Genomic DNA, 20,178 nt, shown 5'->3' with positions numbered 1-20,178 from the left:
GATTTCCCCAGTTGTCTTGAAACTGCTTCTGTTAGTTCTCTCTCTCTCTCGATTCTGCTCTGCTTCCACTGCTTCTTTGCCCAGCACCTCTGACTCTCTGTCTCTGCTCTGTCCCCACGTAGCCTTTCCGTGTCACCCTCTGATTTGGAGGCTGCTGATTTACTGCCGGTGTGGGGAGCGAGTGGGTGGAGAGAAGCATGGCTGTGGGGGGGACCCCGTCCTTGGGGAGCTCCCAGAGCGGGGGGTCAGGAGAGGGGACTGGCTGATAGCCCTTTGTCAGGCAGCTCCCCGGAGGAGGCAGGGCCTCAGGTGCCCAGCAGGCCTCCACACCCTCCCGTGTGCCCCGCCTTCTGCACCCAGGACGATACACGGGCCCCGCGGCAGCGGCTGCAGAAGCACCTGGCTGAGCATCTACGCCACACCTGGGGCCGCCCCGGGGCTGCCCCCCAAGCCCGAGACCTGGGAGAGCTGCTGCAGGCCTGGGGTGCAGGGGCCAGGACCGGTGCTTCCAAGGGCTCCCGCTTCACACACTCGGAGAAATTCACCTTCCATCCGGTGAGTGGGTCCGAGTGGGCTCGGCTGGGCTGATAGGGCCGCTCTCTGTGCAGACGACACACTTTATCCACATAGGTTCCCGTGTTCCCACTGGGCGTGCCCTCTCTGCACTGGGGGTCCCCTGGCTCCTCAAGAGCTTCGGTGGAGAAGGGGGGAGGGGTGGGAACCATGTCAGGGGGGAGGGGTGCTCTTTGTGCAAACCCCAGCTTCCCTCAGACAGTTTCCCCTGGACACATCTTCTCTCCTTGACCTAGAGGGGCCCTCATCCTTCTCGTGGGCCCCCTTCTTGTGTCAGGGTCAGGGAGGTTTCTTTCTGAGCAAACAGTCCAGCCTGAGGTCTCAGAGAGTGCCTGGGTCCTCATAAACCCAGCCTGACAGCTGTCAGCAGTTGGGTGGACAGGAGCGTGGTGCTGGAAGGGCACTTGGAGCAGGTGCTGAGGCTGGGAGGGGCAGGGCCTTCTCCGATGGCCAGGATACCCCCGTCTCCCTCCCCCAGGAGCCCGAGGTCCAGGCAGCCCAGGTGTGTGATGTGCCGGCCACCTCCCAGCGGCCTGAACAGGTAAGCCGAGCCGTGGCGGGGGTTCTGGGCCCTTGCCCCGCCTAGTGGGCCTCACACCCCCACCCCTACTGGCCTGTGCCTCCCAGGACACGAGGGCAGCTCAAGAGAAGGAGCTGGAGTCTCTTCGGGAACAGCTGGAGGGAGTGAACCGCAACATCGAAGAGGTCGAAGCCAACATGAAGACCCTGGGAGTCAACCTTGTGCAGGTGGGAGGTGGGGGTGGGGGAGGGGCTGCCCCCCTGGGTTTGGGTCACGGTGGGGCCTAGAGGGCCTAGAGGGCCTTGAAGGGGCTGAGAGGACTTCGTGGAGGTCTGCCGACGTCAGAAGGGTTCAGAGGCGACCTCAGGGACCTGTGGGCTCTCAAGGGTTGAGGAGAATCAGTGGGGGTGAGAGGGGGATATAGGGTCAGGGGGGTCGGACCTGTGGGGGTTAGGGGCACCCGTGGGCATCGGTCAGGACATGCGGGTGTCTGTGAGAATCAGGAGGGGTGTGAGCATCTGTGGGCGTATGATGGACCTGTCTGGGCAGGGGCTTGTGGGCCTTGTCAGGGCTTCCTGGGGGGGGGGCGGTCATTGTGGAGGTAGAGGGATCAGAGGGGCCTGTGGGTGTCTGTCACTGCTTATAGGTTTCTGTCACCATCAGGAGGGGTCAAGGGGCTGCTAGAGGGTAGAGGGGTGTGTTCTCGTCTGTGGGGGCTCAGGCTAGGCCAGGGCTTTCCAGGCTCGGTGGGGCCTAGAAGGCTGTGGTGTGCGGCTGGGCCCCTCCACTGACGGGAGTGGGGGTCATGGGCTGCCAGGTGGAGACGGAGCGTCGGCAGAGCGAGCTCAGCACGGCGGAGCGGGAGCAGGCCCTGCGCTTGAAGAGCCGGGCAGTGGAGCTGCTGCCTGACGGGGCTGCCAACCTGGCCAAGCTGCAGGTGGGGCTGGCACCGGGGCTGGGCGGGGCGGCTCGAGGTGGAAGGGTCCAGCCTGTGTGACACGGATCCCCTACCCCCCCCCAGCTCGTGGTGGAGAGTAGCGCCCAGCGGGTCATCCACTTGGCGGGTCAGTGGGAAAAGCACCGGGTCCCTCTCCTGGCTGAGTACCGCCACCTCCGAAAGCTCCAGGATTGCAGAGAGGTAGGTTGTGGGGTCCTGGGCTGTGGGCAGGGCGGGTTCGGTCCCTCCCTGGGGGGCCATCCTTGTGCTGTGCTCACTCTCCCTCTGCCCATGGGGTCCTGGCAGCTGGAATCTTCTCGACGGCTGGCAGAGATCCAGGAGCTGCACCAGAGTGTTCGAGCAGCTGCCGAAGAGGCCCGCAGGAAGGAGGAGGCCTACAAGCAGCTGGTAAGGCCCGTGCAGGGGCCCCGGGTGGCTCCGAGTGGGCGGGGGGCTGGGTCCCAGGGGAGTGTCTGCTGTGTTCCTGTCTAGGTGTCAGAGCTGGAGACCCTGCCTAGAGACGTGTCCCGGCTGGCCTATACCCAGCGCATCCTGGAGATTGTGGGCAACATCCGGAAGCAGAAGGAAGAGATCACTAAGGTGCATCGCTGCGGCTGTGGAGGGTTGGGGCAGACGGGCAGACACGCGCGAGGGGCAGGTGCGTGTAGCATGGCCACGTGGGGACCTCACACCCTCCGAAAGGCAGAGCTGTCTGGCCACGCCCCAACACGGAACCCTCCTACCCAGCCCCCTCCAGCCACAGCTGACGCGGTGACGCAGGCCCCGTCTGGGTGTGAGCACGCGCACACGACTCTGCCCTCAGCCGGCCGGCCCGGCCGCACGTGGGCTCATGGCTGCCCTGTTCTCTGCCAGATCTTGTCCGACACAAAGGAGCTTCAGAAGGAAATCAACTCCCTGTCGGGGAAGCTGGACCGGACGTTTGCTGTGACCGATGAGCTCGTGTTCAAGGTGTGGGCTTGGCTGGGCCGGGTTGGGGGGCGGCGGGGGGCAGGCTGGGCTTCCGCCTGCCTATCTGCTCACAGGTTGGCTTGGGCCTCGGCCTGGTGCGAGCCGTGTAGGTACACTGCGGCTCGGGCCTGGCTGTGCACCACGGAGGACGAAGTCAGGGGAGTGGGAGAGGGTGGCCCTATGGGGGTCCTGGAGGGGGTATTTGGGGGGGCGTGGGGGAAGCCCACTGGTCCCTTCTGTCTGGTCAGGATGCCAAGAAGGATGATGCCGTTCGGAAGGCATACAAGTATCTAGCTGCCCTGCACGAGGTGGGTGACGCGTGAGGGGTGCTGGCCGGGGCGGGGCATGGTGGGGGTGCAAGCCTTCTGCTCCTGCCGTCCCCAGAACTGCAGCCAGCTCATCCAGACCATCGAGGATACAGGCACAATCATGCGGGAAGTTCGAGACCTTGAGGAGCAGGTGAGGCCTGGGGGTAGGAGGGGAAACCAAGGCAGGCCAGTGGACAGCACCTTGGTTTACGCCCAGAGGGGCTGTGGGAGCAGACACAGCCTACGGCTGGACTCTCAACCTTGCCCCATAGTAGCTGTGTGTGTGACCTGGCACCGGCCAGCAGCCTCCTCTGAGCCCTAGCTTCCACCCCGAAGGTCCTCGCACCTGCCTCCCTGGGCCACTGGCAGAGGCTTCAGCCAGAGTATGTGGTGGCTCATGCTGCCACGTTAGCAAATGGTGCTTTAGGCGAACAGATGACACATGCAAAGGCCCGGTGGTAGGGCACAGCATGCTGTTGCGGGAGGAGGGTGGGAGGAGCACGGGAGGGACCTCGAGCGGCCTTAATGGAGATGGGGTGGCAAGCAGGAGCTGGGACAGGGGCCCCGCACACAGAAGGTGTGCGATTCGTGTTGCCTTAGATTGAGACGGAGATGGGGAAGAAGACCCTCAGCAACCTGGAGAAGATCCGCGAGGACTACCGAGCCCTTCGCCAGGAGAACGCTGGCCTCCTGGGGCGGGTCCGGGAGGCCTGAGGAGCCCCCAGCACCGGTCTGCACCTGGCCTCGGGCAGGGAGTTGGGATGTTGGGGGCGATGGCCAAGCGCTTGCCCTAGCCGTTCCCTCTGTTGGCTTAGCTCCTCCTGCTATGGCCTTGGCCCCAGACCCCTGCCCACCTGACCCCAACTCTGATCTGGGGTGATCGTCCAGAACGTGGGAACTCGGCTGCAGTTTATTGGAGAGGGCACTGGGGTTAGGACCTTGGATCCCAAATAAACGAGGGGCTCTGTCTGCAGTCTAAGCTGAGGCCTGGATGGGGACACAGGGTTCAGGGCCGGGAAGGTGCGGCGGGCGGCAGGTGAGACGTGGGATGTGTTCGGCGATTCCGTGTGCGTGACTGTGAAAGCCCACGTGGGACTCCGGAGACCCACTGGGGTGCCAAGTGCGTGTGCATGACATTAGATGCACAGGTGTGTTCTCGTGGGCTGCATGAGCAAGCTGATGTTTTGGGGGCTGCGTGAGAATGTGCACGACTGGGGTGTGTTTGTGTGGCTCTTTGGGACGTGAGATCCTGAAGGTACCAAGGCTGCTTCTGGGTGGGGTCCTGGGCACAGCGCAGGTGAGGGCGGGGGGGGGGGGATGGCCGTGGGTGTGTGGGTTGACAGGACTGTGCTCAGGTATGATTGTCTGCGGGACTGCGGAGTTGAGGTTGCCCGAGGGTACTGAGGCAGGCTCTTTGTACTGTGTCCAAGGGACAGGGTTGTGACTGTGTGTGTGTCTTGTCCAGCCCTGAGGTCATCTCTGAGAGCGACTGAAGCAGGCTGTGTGTGTGCTTGGTTGTGAAGGCTCAGTTTGGCTAAGGAGCTTGTTGCAGGAAGGTGGGCCGGGGGGCCGGGGCCCCTCTGAGCAGCCTTGGTGCAGAGCATACGATCTAGAAGGGTGGTCAGCTGAGGATCAGGGCCCCTGGCAGGCAAGACCGTGCACACCTCACTTCTTGGTCCCTGTGGGCACGTCCAGGGCCCGTCACCCCTGCCCCCGGCCACTTCCACCCCCCATTTCGGCCCCTGTCCTTCCTTCCTCCTTTCCTTGGTTTTGAGGTCAGGGGCCAGGTGTGGGGTTGGCGCTCCTGCTGGGCCTCTGGCTCCTCTTCTTGCGGAACTCGAACTCATCCACGGTCCACACGGCCCCCTTCTCGCTCTCCACCCGCACGAAGCACTTGTGCAGGCTCAGGTTGTGGCGGATGGCGTTCTGCGGGAGGAAGGCCCGCGGGCCGGGGGCGGGGGGTGGGTAGGCAGTCACTCTGACGTCAGCAGGACCCACCCCAAACCGGCCTCCCGCCCCTGCCCGACGTGTCTACAAGCCCGCCCCCCACTCCTGAGCTTGGCCCAGCACCCCAGTGGCATCGGAGGCCCCCCCAGCCACTGCCACTTCCAGAGGAGCCTACCTTCCAGGTGGCAGGGTGGTTCCTGAAGAAGGCAAACATGCGTGTGAACCAGTGGTAGATCTCGTTGAGTGTCCGCTGCTTCTCGGGAGCCTCCAGGATGGCCTGGAGGTTAGGGGGTCAGGGGGTCAGAGAGTCCCTTCCCCAAAGCTGGGCTGAGAGTGGCAGTGGCCCACCCTGGGTGTCTGACATGGGTGGAACTGGGGGGGGCAGGGGAAGGGAGGGAGGGAGACGGTGTGAGGTGATAGGTCAGAGACAGGGTTAGAAAGGGGGTGAGGTGGAGGGTCAGGGCTGAGGTTGCAGTAAGGTCTGGTTCAGGGTAGGGCCAGGATTAGGTTAAAGGTCTGGGATGGAGTTGGAGCCGGCCGCCTCCACAGAGGCAAGGTGTCAGGGTTCGGGAAGGTTGAAGGCCAGGAGTGGGGTCAAGTTAAGGATGTGGGAGGGGTAAAGGGCCAGGCAGAGTTAAAGGTCATCAGGGAAGGGGTTGGTTAAGGGTCTGGCTGGGGATGGACCGGGGCGAGTGGAGGGCTGAGGGATGGGATGGCATTAGGGTCAGGAATCAGAGGCAGACCTAGTGATATCGTTATTTTCTGTGTCAGGCATGTGGTTAGATTCAAGGTCAAGAATAAGGTTGGACGTGTGTGGTCGTTAAGGGTCAGGGCTTGTGTTAGGTGTGGAGTGAGGCTAAAGGTCAGGGAATTGGATCTGTTTGGATTTAGGAGTGGGGTTAAGCAAAGGGTCAGAGATTATGGCTGCAGTGAGGTTCTGGGTCAGGATGGGGCTAGGTAGGGGAATGCGTGGTATTGTGTAGGGGTTAGGTGTGGTCCTAGGGTCAAGGTCTGGGCAGGCTCTGATGAAAGTTCTGGGCAGCCATTAGGGAGATTCAGATGAAGGGGTTGGGATGGGGTGAGGCCAAGGGTCAGATAGGTGTCACAAGGAAGGGGTTAGAGGCAGGGTCCTGCCAAGGGATGTGTTGGCGTATTGGGGTATATGGGGGCCGGGGAAGGAGTTAGGATAGTGTCTGTGGTGGGTTTAGGGCAAGGGGCAAAGATCAGGTTCATCTGGGGGCTATTTTACAGATCTAGGAGGGGGTTAAGTATGGGGTCGAGGTGGGCATCAGGGAAGGGGGGTGGGTGGAGGGCCAGAATTTGACTCGCACTGGCCTGGATAGTGGTTTCTGTTTGGGTTTGGGGGGGGCCAGGTCTGGAGTGAAGCCGGCTTGGCGGGGGGAATCCTATCGGAGGCCTGGGTTCATGAAGGAGCCTGTTCTGGGGGCGCTCAGAAGGAGGCTGGGAATGTGGGAGGCAGGTGCCCACCCCCCATTTCTTTTCCTTCTCCTTGGCCCACGCTGCCGGCTTACCCAGCGGATGAGGGTCGCGTAGGTGAAGGGGGGCCGCATGTTGTGGAACTTGAAGTAGTCCATGTTGTGGAAGAACTCTGTAGGGGGTGGGGGAGGATTGGGTCTGTCCTGGAGCTCCTAGCTCCCTCTCCCATCCCCCACGCTACAAGGAGAGGCTACCCAGCTGAAATCCCTCCCTGACAACACCAGTTTTCACCCTCACGGTTACTGTGCTGAGCGCTGGGCATCGACCGTATCATTTACTGCTTGCACCACTCCCACCAAAATGGGCCTCATCGTCCCCGAAGTTTAAAAGAAGTGAAGTAACTTGCACACCAAAGGGATGCAAGCGGCCAAGTGGCAGAGGCAGGATGACACTCAAGGGCCCCGATCCGTCTTAAGCCCACAGCCCAGGCCTTGCGGGCGGCCCAGGATGCGTGAGCTTGGGAGAATCACCCCGCTTTTCCTTGGAGGGGGAAGGGAGAGTCCCTGGGAAGCGCTTAGCTAGTTCTCTCCCTTCTGATGACCGAATGGAGTAGCCGAGGCCCGGAATGAGTGAGCCCCCGGCCCCAGGGGAGATGGGGCTAGACAGGAGGAACCACAATGGCCGCGGGGGCGGGGGGCAGTGCGGGGGGCTTGCAGGCCTTGGAAACGCTGGAAGGCAGCCTCTGCAAGCGGTCGTGTTTTCCCAAAGGCTGGGTGGCAGTGCTGGGGAGGGTCGGTACTGGCTGTCTCCCACCCGGTGCCAGTCGGGGGGATGAGGGGCGCGGGGGGGCACCACGTAGGGGCACGGGCCGTCCTTACCCGGGAACGTGCTGTTTCCATGGCTGCCCCAGAGGTGCCTCCTCACAGCAAACAGGCCGTCGGGGGCCTCTTGGGGGCTGGGCCAGGCTGGGCCAGGGGCGGCCGGAGTACCTGCAGCTAGGATGCAGCAGGAAGAGCCCTTGTCCGATGACGCCTGTGGGGGGGGGGGGGGAGGCTGGTGATTCAGAGGCTTACGCTTTCCACTTAAATTTTAGGTAAGTGTGGTTGGTTGGTTTGTGTTTAAAGCAAGTGAGCTCTCTTCTCAAGTCCAGTCTGATGCGGAATCTCACAAAGCAGCATTGAGCCGTATTTATTAGAGTGTGAGTGTGGACGCGCGCCCGTGTGTGTGTGTGGAGAGGCGCAATGCTGGGGCTGAATCGTGTGTGTGTGTGTGTGTGTGTGTGTGTGTGTGTGTGTGTGGCTGAATCGTGTGTGTGTGTGTGTGTGTGTGTGTGTGTGTGTGGCTGAATCGTGTGTGTGTGTGTGTGTGTGTGTGTGTGTGTGGCTGAATCGTGTGTGTGTGTGTGTGTGTGTGTCTCCGGAGAGGCGCAATGCTGGGACCACAAGCTGGGGCTGAATCAGGCTCCCACCCCTTAGGGATGCTAGTAATTAATACCTATCCTGAGTGGCCTCATGAGGATTCGATAAACTCCCCCAGCAGCGCGCTCAGGAACGGTGCCTGGCCCCCGGGGCCGGCTTCACCGGTGTGTGGCCCGTGTAATCACACAGGTCCCTGCCGTTTGTTTACTGCTCTGTGGGGGTCATTTGAAACCGGGGCCCCATGATTTTCTTGTGCGCTGGTTCCTGCGTGTCGTATGGCCAGTTCCACCAGCGGCACAGGGTCTGTGTCCAGTAGATGCTTGGCGATTTGCCGTTGTTTTGAAAACCCAAGATCATGATGTTTCAGGATCTTGGGGTCAGAGGGCTTATAATCGGAGGGGACAGGTTTCCAGGCCTGGGCACGTTTGGAGCTGGGGACAGGGGCCCAGAGTCGTAGGGCGTGGGTGTGAGGCGAAGTCCCCGCCGCCCCCCGCCAGCCGCCTGTGGGCCTGGGGTGGCTCACCGAGGCTGGAGCTTTGGTCGGGGCCATCTTCCCAGCCAGGTGGGCCTGCATAGCGCCCAGCTTCTCCTTCTCCAGCACCAGCTGTGAGGACGGGGCACAAAGTGAGGCCTCAGCTTGGCCTTTCTCTACCACATCCTGGCTCAGGCTGTGGTCCTTCCTGGGAGCGCCCTACCCCCTCCCTTCCTTTATGCCAGCCCCCATCCTGGGGGAGCTTGGCTCCTGGCACAGGGTGGACGTAAGGCTCGCCCATCATCCCCCAACCACCCCTCTCCTACGTCACCTGCTGTTCCAGAGACTGCACCACCTCCCTCTGGAGGAGACATTGTGCCCTGCCCTTCTCATCTAGGAGATGGTCCGCCTGGCAGTGCCTGGGTAGGGGGAGATTCCATGTGGGTGACCACGGCGGGTCTGGCCTCCTGGTTCAACACTCCGAGTGAGGAGAGCCAAACCCTTTGGGAGGTCTCTCCTCAGAGGCTCAGCCTCCCTCCCCTCTGTCTACCTCAAGTCTCCCTCTTACACCCGCTGTTCCTTCAACACACGCCACTTGGCATCTCCGGGTGCCAGGCCTGAGCTCGCCACTGGAGCCTGGCCAGGGTGCTGGAGACGATGTTGGAAGGCTGGCGGGCTGAGAGGTGGGGTGAGGTAGGCGAGGGCGGGAGAGGCCCTCCAGGTGGAGGGGACAGTCTGTGTAAAGTCATGGTCTTGAAGAGGACAGGGTGCAGAGTTGCCACCAATAGTTGGGTGTGGTTGGAGAAGGGGTGTGTGTGTGTGTGTGTGTGCGCGCGCGTGCACGCGCGTGCGGTGGGACCGAGGGGAGGCAGCAAGAGCCACTGTGACAGTCGGGGACTGTGGGTATCAATAAAATCAGGCTGGTGTGTTGGCAGGAGGGGTAGGATAGCAGGGCAAAGCAGTTCGGAGTGTGGATTCTGGAGCCTGGCTGCCTGGATTCAAATCCCAGCTCTTTGACTTAGGAACTGGGTGATCTTGATCAAGACACTTAACTTTTTATGGCCTCAGTTTCTGTATCTGTAAAATGGAGGTAGGTACTAGTATACACCTCTCTTATGATGCCCCATTACACGGATGGGAAAACCAAGGCCCAGAGAAGCTAAGTAACTTACCCAAGATCACACAGCCAGTGATAGGACCGGGATTTGAACCTACGGTCTTAGCCTTAGCCTTTTGCCTACTGAGATGAGGCCTGAGCTCGGACCTGTACCACAGGCCTCCTCCCACACACTGGGGACCCTCCTGGACTGGAATGGGCCTGGGTCACTCACTTGAGGAAATCCTCTGGCTCCTCGAAGACCTTCTCACAACCGGGCCACTTGCAGACACCATTTGCCAGCAGTGAGTAGGAGCCCTGGGGCACGGTCGGAAGGGTGCTAGGGGGACAGAGGGTGTAAGGGGAGGCAGCGGCAGGGCAAGGCTCCTTCCCAGCCTGATCCACTGACCTGTCTTTCCTGGGTGTGCCGGGGCTTGGGAAGGTGCAGAGTAAGGCTGGCTCCCTGGACACCCACTCCAGGCTGGTCACGTTGATCCCTGCAGGTAGGGACAGGGCACCTTTGGGGACCGTGGGCTGGGCCCTCAAGCTCAGCCCACAGAGACTCTCCTTTTGAGCTTCCCACCCTCCTGAGCCTCGAAGGTCCTGACTCCCAGGCGGCTCTGTCGGCCCTAACATCCAAGGCTTCTGGGGGAGCAGGTCAAAGACTGCCATTTGCAAGCGCTGACATTTTGACTGCAGAGACCCGCGGCTCTTTGATTTTTGCCATTCATTCTGCACCTTTAAGGTTCTGAGCCTGACATTTTTTGGAGGCTGGAGTTTCCCAGATGGTAAGACCCGATGCGTCTGACCTCCCGAGGGCCGCCATTCAGCAGCCTACGCGGCTCCCACTCAAGCACTGGGGGGCTCGGGGTTCTGTAGAGCTGTGGGGCGGGGTGTTACCAGGCGGCAGGCCGGGCCGGGCCTTGAGGGAGAAGACGCTGGTGGCAGCAGTGGGTGGCGGCAGGCTGATCATAGCTGGGCTGTCCAGTGGGCGTACCTGCAGCACCGGGGTCCGAGCATGGGTATTCACCGCTGAGAGCTGGGGGCACACGGGGGCTGTGGGTCAGCCTGTTCCCCCGCCCCCCTGCCCAGTTCTCCCACCTGCTCCCGCCGCCCTGCCCGTTCCGGGTCAGTACCTGGTGCATGAAGTGCGGCCTGTCCTGGAGGAGTGCCTGCAAGTGGGGTGAGGGGCCCAGCCGTGCCCCGGAGGGTGCCACCATGACTAGGGGCACTGTGGGCAGCTGGGAGGGGGGAGAGAGAAGGCAGGCGGGTGAGGTGGCATCCTTATCCTCTGTTCTACATGTCTAGTTCATACACTTCTCACCACAAACCCACACGGTAGGTACTCTGATCATCCCTGTTTTACATATGGGGAAACTGAGGCTCGGGGAGAGCGAATGACCTTTTCAAGATCAAACAGCTAATAAGTGGCAGAGCTGGCCTCAACCGTGTCACCTCCCCTCTTTGGGCACTAGCCCTCTCCCCTGTCACACGGGGATGGGGACACACGGCCACGCCTGTGGGACTGTGATAGGAGCTCCTCTCCTGGGGCTGGGATTGGGAGGCCAGGGAGAGCCTCGAATCTCTTGAGACCTGCTAACCGGGGACTTTCTTGGCCCTGCGACATCTGCATAAGTCACAGACTTGCCTGGGACCCAGAAAACCACTTCCTGTGCCCCAGCTGGGCCCCCCGCCCCGTGCCACAGTAAAGGTCGGCACCTGTAGGCCCAGGTACCCCACCCTGCCTGCCCCATCCTGGGCCCTGGGCCTCACCTGCAGCTGCGATGGTGGCATGGGGTTCAAAGAGGAGGAGGTGGGGGCATGGGCCCCGCCTCGGAGGTCCCGGCCCTGGAAAGTTGCCCCCGGGCCCTTGGCCCCAAGCAGGTCTGAAGCCTTGGGTGCAGCCCTCCAGCTGGGCGAGGCTCCCGGGGATGGGCCAAGCGCCAAGGAAGGGGCCGAGGGCTTGGCTGGCCTGGGGTTGGGCATTGGGTCCTTGTCCAAGGGCAGGCTGTGGGGACATAGGGGGAAGGAGTTACACGTGTGCCCAGCGGGGGTGTGAACTGCTCAACCACCTGAACCACGTGGACCCCCCCACTCTGGTCAGAGCAGGCATCGGTGGGGGCCTGTCCCCAAGGGCTCCACGGCTGGACCCCAGCTCCGATCAGGTGTACGTGTGGCACACACCCACGCATCCATCGGTGTCAGGAACATAGGTGTGTGCGTGTCTCTGCACACGTCCCGTGTGCAGACGTGCCTGGGTCCAGCACTCAGCCTGCCCGTGCGTGCTGGCAGAGCCCTGGTGGTGATGTGTCCTCCACGAGGGAGGTGGGGGATTGGGGTCATTTGTGGGGTCTCAGCCACGGGCAGGTCTCAGTTTTTTTTGCCCCCAACCGCTTAGGGCTTGTCTCCAAGCCTCAGCCCCCTGGTCCTCCCTGCACTCTGCACAGGCCACAACCTCTGCTGATGCTGCTGGGACTCGTGTCTGACTCTCCTGGTGGCATTATTTTATCCCAGTGACCTGGCATATACAAGGGTGGAGGGGGGCATGGACTCAAGATCCCTCTGGCTGCGGGGAGAGGGACAGACTCCAGGAAGGCGACAGCAGGGGTACTGGTGAGGAGGCTGCTGTGACAGTCCAGGCAAGTGACAACGGTGGCACAGACCAGGATGGTGGCAGTGGAGATGATGAGAAGTCGGTGGATCCTGAGTGTGCTTTGAAGGTGGAGTCAGGAGGATTTGCTCGCAGCTTGGATGGGGTGGGGGGTGGCGAGAGGGGGAGGGTCAAGGTGACCTCTGGCCCGGTGTTTGCCTGAGCAGTCTGGAAGGACAGAGTGGACATCACCTGAGCTGAAGGGGAGCAAGGTTGGGGGTGAGATCCAGGTGTGGATGGACATGAAGAGTCTGGCGTTAGACACGCGAGTGGAAATCCTGAGTGGGCAGCAGAGTACGGGAGTCTCTGGAGCTCGGGCAGGGGCAGGGTCTGATCATCTCTGGGCTCCTGCCTTGCACGAAGCTGACATGGCAGGTGTCGGGGAGGAGGGTTGGGCTCTCTTGAGCCAGGGCCCGTGGGAGCATCTTGACTCAGCCCCCGCCAGAGTTTACCCCAAGTCTGCTCTCCAAGCCTGCGCTCATGCTATATGGCCCTGCCTGGAATGTCTGCTCTTCCTCCGTATCCCTTATCCAGGCCCTATCCAGAAAGCCCTCCGTAATGGCTCCAGGCTCCTTCGCTGAGCCCCAGAACCGAAAACTGCGACAGGCAGGGCTTCCGTTTCTCAGAATCCCAGTCTAAGAGGAAGCCGGAGCTGGAAGGGACTGCCTAGTCCAGCCACCATTTTACTGAAGGGGACACCCAGGTGCAGCGTTCCACAGTCCCACGGCAACCTGAGAGCTCCCTATGTTTCCCCAGAAAGTGTGTGCGTGTGCGTGTGCGTGTGTGTGTGTGTGTGAGTGACTCCCCACCCCACCCCACAGCACTGGGTCGGGCACACAGCTGCCGAGAGCGGCCCAAACTGGCACAAGGAGGGTTTAGGAGAGCAGTTGCACCTTCCTTTCTTTGCTGTCAGCTCACAGGGCCTGTCAGAGCTCTGGTGCAGAGGGGGATGGGGGTGAGAATCCAGGTATTAAGCTCATAGTCTCCCCGGGGGGTGTAGAACATTGCTGTGTGAGAAGCAAGAGCCTGGATCTACGGAGGCTCAGAACTCAGTGACCACGAGGAGGTGAGCAAATGAATGACGGCGGAGATCGGGGGTGAGGCTTCTAGAAGCCAAGGCATGCCAAAGACTGCCAGCAATCCACCAGTAGCTAGGAGGGAGGCACGGACAGATCCTCCCTCGTAGCCTCAGAAGGAACCAGCCCTGCCAACACCTTGATCTCGGACTTCTGGCCTCCAGAACTGTGAGACAATAAATTTCTGCTGTTTGAGCAGCCCCCTCCCCCCCCCCCCCAGCTTGTGGTAATTTGTTACAGAAGCCTGAGTAAACGAATACCGACTTTGGTCTCCGCCACTCTGGCCTGGCCCACACGGCTGGCCCGTGGTCACTTCTGAAGCTGCCGGGACACTTGGCTGGGGCTTATAAGAAATCTCTTCCTCAAGCACATCTGGAATGTCCAGCCTCAGGGAAGCACACGTACATTCTCAGAAAGGGGACATAGATATGGTCTGTCTGGTGGTGGGGAACCTGGAGGGCCGGGCTGGGCAGCCAGCTTCCTGCACTGTCTGTCGGGGCGTCCCTTTCTGACTGTTTCTCAGAAGCTGCATGGAGGATGTTTCTGGGACACAGAGTGTGTTTTCATATCGGGGTCTGCATCTGGGCCCTGTTGTCACGTCCCCAGATTTTCCGCCATTGACGTCATGGCGGCCGGATGCGCTGGGCTTCATCGGCACCAAGGAGAAGCAGATACCCCACCCCACGGGTTTCGTTCCGAGAATTGGCTGGCCCATCCTGCAGCCGTCTCGGCCCAGGTGGGAGTGATGTGGGTGCTTGCGGATGTGGTGAGTGACGTCCATCTGGCCACCATGACAAGTCCTGGGCCCTGTAGACTTGGGCCATGGAGAGGCCAAAGGTTTGGTGCTTGGGGAGTACCATGCAGATCCTACAGCTACCGGGACCCTGGGGGTCTTCAAATGGCACTATGCCAGAACCTCAGAATCATAGAACATCATTTCTTAGGTTCAAAGGATCCCAGAATCTCAAACCCACTCTGTGGGGTCCATGGGCCCAACTTCACAGAAGGTGAAGACCAATGTCAATGGTGTCCAAAACTCACTGGAACTCCCTGAAGGACAGGCAGCTCACTACCCCACAGGGCCTCTGGCCCACCAGGCTTAGAATTGTAGCAAGCCTCCTCTTAGCTTCCCTCCTAAGTTCTGTGACAGCAGGAGGGTCAGAATCATCTCCTCTACTCCCCCCAGCCTGGGGCTGGGCTCTGTCACTAACTAGCTATAACTCCCCGCGGGCTCATATGTAAACTGGGACAGTAATCGTACCTCTTGTCCAAAGTTAATGCACATGAAATGCTTAACAAAGTGTCAGTGATGGTAAATGAACACCTACAGGGCCTCAGTCTCCCTGTTCATTCTGGGACAATGTTCCCGTACTCACAGCCATTCCACAAGAGATGGGGAGGGAAAGAGGGAGAGGTAGAGGCCAGCATGCCTCTGGCTAGGGCCTTATGGTGGGGAACAGGAAGAGCCTTGGCCAGTAGAGAGCCCGCTGCCAGGCTCTCTGGAGGGGCCCGAGGACAGACGTTCCCAGGACCAGTGCCAATTCTGGGGACACGGTTGAACTCTATCCACTGCATATCGCCCTTCAAGACTGATTGACTTATCCTTCCAGTATCACTACCCTCTGGCCACAAGGCCTTCTGACCCATGGGACCCTGGGACCCCACCCGGACTAGCTCTTGGGAGGTTGGGCCCCACACTGGCCCATGTGGCCACAGAGCCTCCTGCCTGAGTAAGGATCCAAGTTGTAAGAAGGTAGGAGGGGGAATGACAGCAGCTGGTGGGGGGGGGCAGCTCAGGTCCCCCCCCTCCCCTCATGGGTGCTGAGAAGTAAACGGAGGCCCACAGTGGGGGAGAGAGACAGAACCGGGGTCCCGCCAAGAGTCCCATGGTCTGAGCTTGGGTCTCAACTTTGCTACTCCATCCCTGGGAGGCCTTGGGAGAGGCCCTCCGGCCCATCTCCAGGCCTCAGTTTGCTCCTGTGTACACTGGGCAGAGAGAGACTTGGAGCAGGTGAGGGCCAGGGCCCTTCCACTTTGTGTCTGGGTGACCTGTTATGTGTCTGCAGGGCGTCGAGTCGACAACTGCCCCTCCATCCAGGGGACTGGCTGAGAGACAGGGATACATAGAGACAAAGAGACAGAAACAGAGAGAGACAGACAGATAGACACAGGGGAACACAAAGACCCAGAGAACAAGAGATACAGAGAGATGGGAGAAACATGAGGTGGGACAGAGATACACAGAGAGTGAGAGATGCTGAGAGAGAATGAGAGAGAGAGAGAGAATGGAGGGGAGAGGAACTCAAAGGAGCAGAAAGTCCTAGAAGTATACACAAGGAGGGAGAGAGAGGATGAGAGAAACAAAAAGAATAAGAGAACAGCACAGGGAGATGGAGAGAGGGAGAGAGAGTGAGAGATGCCCCAAATAGAGACAGAGATAGAGAGACAGAGGGAAACAGAAAGAGAGAGAGAGAGAGAGAGATGGATGCCTCAAACAAGAACAGTTGTTGATCTCTGGCTAGAGGAACTGAGGCTGCGTCAAATAACAAGGAAAAGTGAAGGGCAAGATGCTGAGGGGGGGCCTGTGGTCAGGGAATGTATTGTACTACAAAGCAACTGTCAGCAAAGTGGTATGGCTCAGACACTGAGCAACAGAACAAAACAGAAAGCTCAGTCACAGACCAATGTCTAGAGAGAAGTGAGTTCGTGATGAATGTGGCATTTCAACCTGGGAGACGGTGAAGGATATACTATTTGACAAATGCTTCTGGGAACTTTAAGGGAAAAATAAAGTTAGTGAATGAATAATCAGTCCATTTTCCCACCAGTTCCTCTCTGCCCAGTTTGAAATGTCACCAATCATCATATACCCTGAAACACATTCCAGATCTGTTAAAGAGATAAATAAGAATATCCAATAGTGCTCTTGGGTTTCTTGTATGTCAGGCCCTATGCTAAGCACTTAACGTGGTTAGTACATTTAATCCTCACAACAACTCTTTGAGGTAGGTGCTACTGTAATCATCAGAGTCCATATGAGGAAATGAAGGTACAGACAAGTCAAACGCCAGGCTAAAAATCACACAGATGGCTTGGGGTGAGGTTGGGTTTGTCCCAGACAGTCTGGCTCCAGTACCCACACTCTTAACCTCCACAGCAAATGGAAAAAATGAAGCCATAGAAGAGACTAGAAGCCAACACAGGTGAACATTTATCTCATTTTCAAGTGGGAAAGGACTTTCTAAGCACAAAACCAGAGACAGTAACCACAGAAGAAAAGAGTAACCCATTTGACTATATAAAAACATCATAGTATCACAAAACTCCATAAACAAATAGAAACAGTGAGTGATGAATTGGGGGAAAATATCTGCTATACATGTATGGCTATTGGAAGGTTAATATCCTTTCTAAATAAAAAGCTGTGACAAATCAATAAGAAAAAAATGATGAACACCCCATTGGGACTAAGGATATGACCAGACAACTTAAGAAAAAATACAAATGATGAATAAATAGTATAAGTAAATCAAAGAATGCAAATGTCAACAACGTGGTAATATTTTTTCTTACCTGGTATGCTGAGGAAGGATTTAAAAATGATAATACCCACCCAGGGTTAGCTTGAGTACAAGAAGCATATAACAGGACAGCCTTTTGGAAGAACGATATGCAGAGAGGGTCAGACACCTTAAAAATGCACATGCCCCTTGTCCCAGCAACTCCATATTCAGGAATCCAAGGAAGTAATCAGGGATGATTATGGGGGAAAGAACTAGAAACAATCCAAATGTCCAGGAATTGGCATTTGGTCGAACCAATCGTGGTTCATACCAGTGTGAGGATAGTCTTGACAGCCATGAAAGATCCTATGTTGAAACAATTTTTCGTGATCTACAAAGACGCTCCTATTAATTGAATAAGGCAGGAACAAAACCAATAGAGACAGGGGTTCTAATTTGGTTAAAAAAAAAATACTAACAGCTAACAGTGAGTGCTTGCTAAGCCTTCAGAGATGAGCTCGCCCCAGCCCTGAACAGCCTGCTTGGTTCCTGGACACGGACTCTGGACACACACACACACACACACACACACACACACACTCACGCACACATGGTCCCGGGGTAGGACCACACAGTTAAACTACGATTGACCGTGGCACAAAGTGCCCCCCAGGAGGTCCTCTCGTGCCATGCAAGCCCAAGTTCAACTGAGCGCTCAGCCTGACCTGACAGCTCACTATTCTCCTTCGATCGGGGCAAACAGAACTGATGCTCACTCTGGTAAAATGGAAATGTCCTCATCGACATTACTCAATCCACTATTATTAGGCACCAATTGTACAAAGCTCTGTGCTGGAAGCTGGTGGGGGGGAAGGCTAGACAAGAGAGCAGGAGAGACAGTGGGAGAAAGACGGAGGAAAGGAGATAGAGGGAGCGTGGTGAAGATGGAGGAGACAGAGACAGGGAAGCTGGGCAGAGCCAGAGAAAGGGCGGTGGAGGGTCCAAGTGCTGGGGAAACGGTGGGCGGGGGGGGGGGGCAGAGTGACACGGAAAGAGGGAGACAGGGCGAGCAGACAGAGAGGGATGGGAGCTATCAAGAGACAAGAGGTGAAGAGGACGGAGGGGTGTAGTTGAAATTTCCAGTTACACCTGGACAGTTTCAAGTTGTTCCAAGCTCTGAAATTTGTAAAGACTGGCAGTTGGCCTATTTAAAAAAAAATCCTGCCCATCTACATAGCAATCAATTTATTTAACGTTGCCTCTGCCCACGCATCGATTAAGCACTTTCCCAGTCTGCCGGCATTTATTATTACTATTATTATTGTAAAAAAAATCTCTTACCTGGCTGAGCCGCAGGAGCTGTGTGTGTCTTGACGGTAACGGAGGGCCCCCGACCCCCCCCTCCCCGGCCCGTGCCTGCCTCACTAACCATCTCCTCCACTGGACCCACATCTGATGGGGGAGAGCGGGGACACTCACCTTGGTGAAGTGGACTGACAGAAAAGGATCAGCCTGGCTTGTGGGAAACTGTCACATATCAAAAACAACTTTGCTTTTATACCGAGAAGAAAAACCACGGTGTGGAAGCCACAGACCTCTCTCTCTCTCTTCTAATAATCCAATTTTTTTTTTTTTCGATGAGTGTGTGTGCTGATAATCACGGGGTGGGGGGGGTTCTCATAGTTTTTTCTCTCTCTTGCTCTCTCTCTCTCTCTCTCTCTCGCGTGCTCTGTTTCTCCTCTTCTTGATTATGAGACTTAAACGGAAATTTTGAAATTTTGGGTTTTTTCTTTGCCCTTTACGAGTCATCTGAAAATATGATTTCTTCCTCTTGCCACAGAGGTGAGAGGTATCAATGAGATAACAGGGCTCATGAGAAACCACAGTTTTTTACACAAAAGTGTGTAGAGTTAGAAAAAAAAAAACAAGGGAAAAAAAAAAAACTCAAATAAATCACGGAGGTGTCCCAAGCAGGCAGAGATACCACTCTGTGAATGTGATGGGACGGGAAAAAAACCAGGGAAAGAAACTGAATAGGGCTGGGTTTCCAGAGGCTTTGCCCTGCTCCATGCCTGTTTCCCCTTAGGTAGAATTGATGGTCATCACTGCTCTTACTGCCCAAGGAGGGGGAGCTCTGCAATCCATCTCCCCACAGAGGGGGGCATGGAAGTTATTTCACAGAGGAAAATGCACAAGTCACAGAATCTAACAGTCTGAGAATTACTGCCTCCCAGAATCCACTTAGCATCACTGAGTGAGGAGAGGGAGAAAAGTCTCGCCTCATCACATCATAGGGCCTGAGAGCTCTAACCTGGAGGGTACCCTACAGGGAAGGTCCTGATGAGGCCCCCGGTGTTAATGCATCCATCCTCATGAAGCCCAGAGGCCCCTTGGGGCCCCGACCCTCTCCTAGTCAGGGACACCATGACCTGATGCTTCTGAGGCCCTCAGCCTTTGCGATTTTCTACTTTGAAAAATCCCAGTTTCCAAGGTTTTCAGATGCCATATATCCATCATCATCCCCATAGCTGACATTTATCTCCAATTTTCCACGAGCCAGACACCGTGCTGGACGATTCTCCCAAGTGATCACATTCAATCCTCACCACAGCCCTTTGCGGTCCATCTTGTCATCATGGCCGTTATACAGACGGGGAAAACAGAGGCGCGAAGGAGTCGAGTGACTTGCCCAAGATGACAGAGCTGGCAAGTGGGGGCTCTGCCTTCTTTGGTGCTGGGCGGGCTTAAAAACCCCCAGGTTTCCTTGGGCCAAACAGTCTTGGGTCTTAAATTCTAGGCTGCAGTGACAGGGAAGTTCTGAGATTTGGAGATTCCTCTGGGGGCTTGAAGCTTGTGAGGTTTTATGGTTGTCCAAGAATTGGTGCTGCATTTCCATACTTGAGCAGTAGCCCCCTTTAACCAGTGGTCAACAGGGGAGACTGGGCCCCAGGGGCTTCTCCTGAGATGTCATGGCTGCCGCTTCCAGCCCCCGGCTCCTCAGCGCCCTGCATGGCCCAGGGTTCTGTCATCCAACGTCTACTCCAAGCCCTCTGCAAGACTGGCTTCAGGCCTGGGGAAGAGAAATTGGAAACCGCTTTTTATTCACATGGTACCAACCTAGTGGCCAAGACCCACCCCTTTGCCCCTTCACCTTCCCCGCTTTCCCCGCTCCCCCCCACCCACTTCCCAACCCCTGAAAAAAAGGAGAGCCTCTTTCCTTAACTCTGACTCACCTTTCTGGAAAAGCCCAGAGGGGGCCTGATGGTCTGGCT

The 20,178-nt window shown here is 57.8% G+C and overlaps 2 protein-coding genes across 2 annotated transcripts in view; one reads left to right on the top strand and one right to left on the bottom strand.

Moving 5' to 3' along the window:
* Positions 1–4,286, top strand: part of CCDC22 (CCC complex scaffolding subunit CCDC22) — a 14,217-nt gene extending 9,931 nt beyond the window's left edge. The window contains exons 7-17 of the mRNA XM_036082408.2: positions 361–555; positions 1,052–1,114; positions 1,201–1,320; positions 1,911–2,030; positions 2,115–2,231; positions 2,337–2,438; positions 2,523–2,630; positions 2,904–2,999; positions 3,248–3,307; positions 3,384–3,458; positions 3,908–4,286. Coding sequence (XP_035938301.1) covers positions 361–555; positions 1,052–1,114; positions 1,201–1,320; positions 1,911–2,030; positions 2,115–2,231; positions 2,337–2,438; positions 2,523–2,630; positions 2,904–2,999; positions 3,248–3,307; positions 3,384–3,458; positions 3,908–4,021 — 1,170 coding nt within the window. The 3' untranslated portion in view covers positions 4,022–4,286. The remainder of the gene's footprint in view (positions 1–360; positions 556–1,051; positions 1,115–1,200; positions 1,321–1,910; positions 2,031–2,114; positions 2,232–2,336; positions 2,439–2,522; positions 2,631–2,903; positions 3,000–3,247; positions 3,308–3,383; positions 3,459–3,907) is intronic.
* On the bottom strand, positions 4,196–20,178 carry FOXP3 (forkhead box P3). Its single transcript, XM_078064755.1, has 13 exons — positions 20,140–20,178; positions 19,513–19,976; positions 11,451–11,685; positions 10,814–10,918; positions 10,578–10,716; positions 10,087–10,174; positions 9,913–10,017; positions 8,913–9,000; positions 8,633–8,713; positions 7,570–7,723; positions 6,787–6,863; positions 5,430–5,531; positions 4,196–5,233 (listed from the first exon to the last, which is right to left on the bottom strand). The coding sequence occupies exons 2-13, from the start codon at positions 19,800–19,802 to the stop codon at positions 5,084–5,086; spliced, it is 1,614 nt and encodes a 537-aa protein (XP_077920881.1). The 5' UTR covers positions 19,803–19,976; positions 20,140–20,178; the 3' UTR covers positions 4,196–5,083.

This window comes from Halichoerus grypus, chromosome X, assembly GCF_964656455.1.
Source record: "Halichoerus grypus chromosome X, mHalGry1.hap1.1, whole genome shotgun sequence".
Taxonomy (NCBI): domain Eukaryota; kingdom Metazoa; phylum Chordata; class Mammalia; order Carnivora; family Phocidae; genus Halichoerus; species Halichoerus grypus.
The sequence above is the reverse complement of the archived record's forward strand: the minus strand, read 5'-3'. Positions and strand labels throughout refer to the sequence as shown.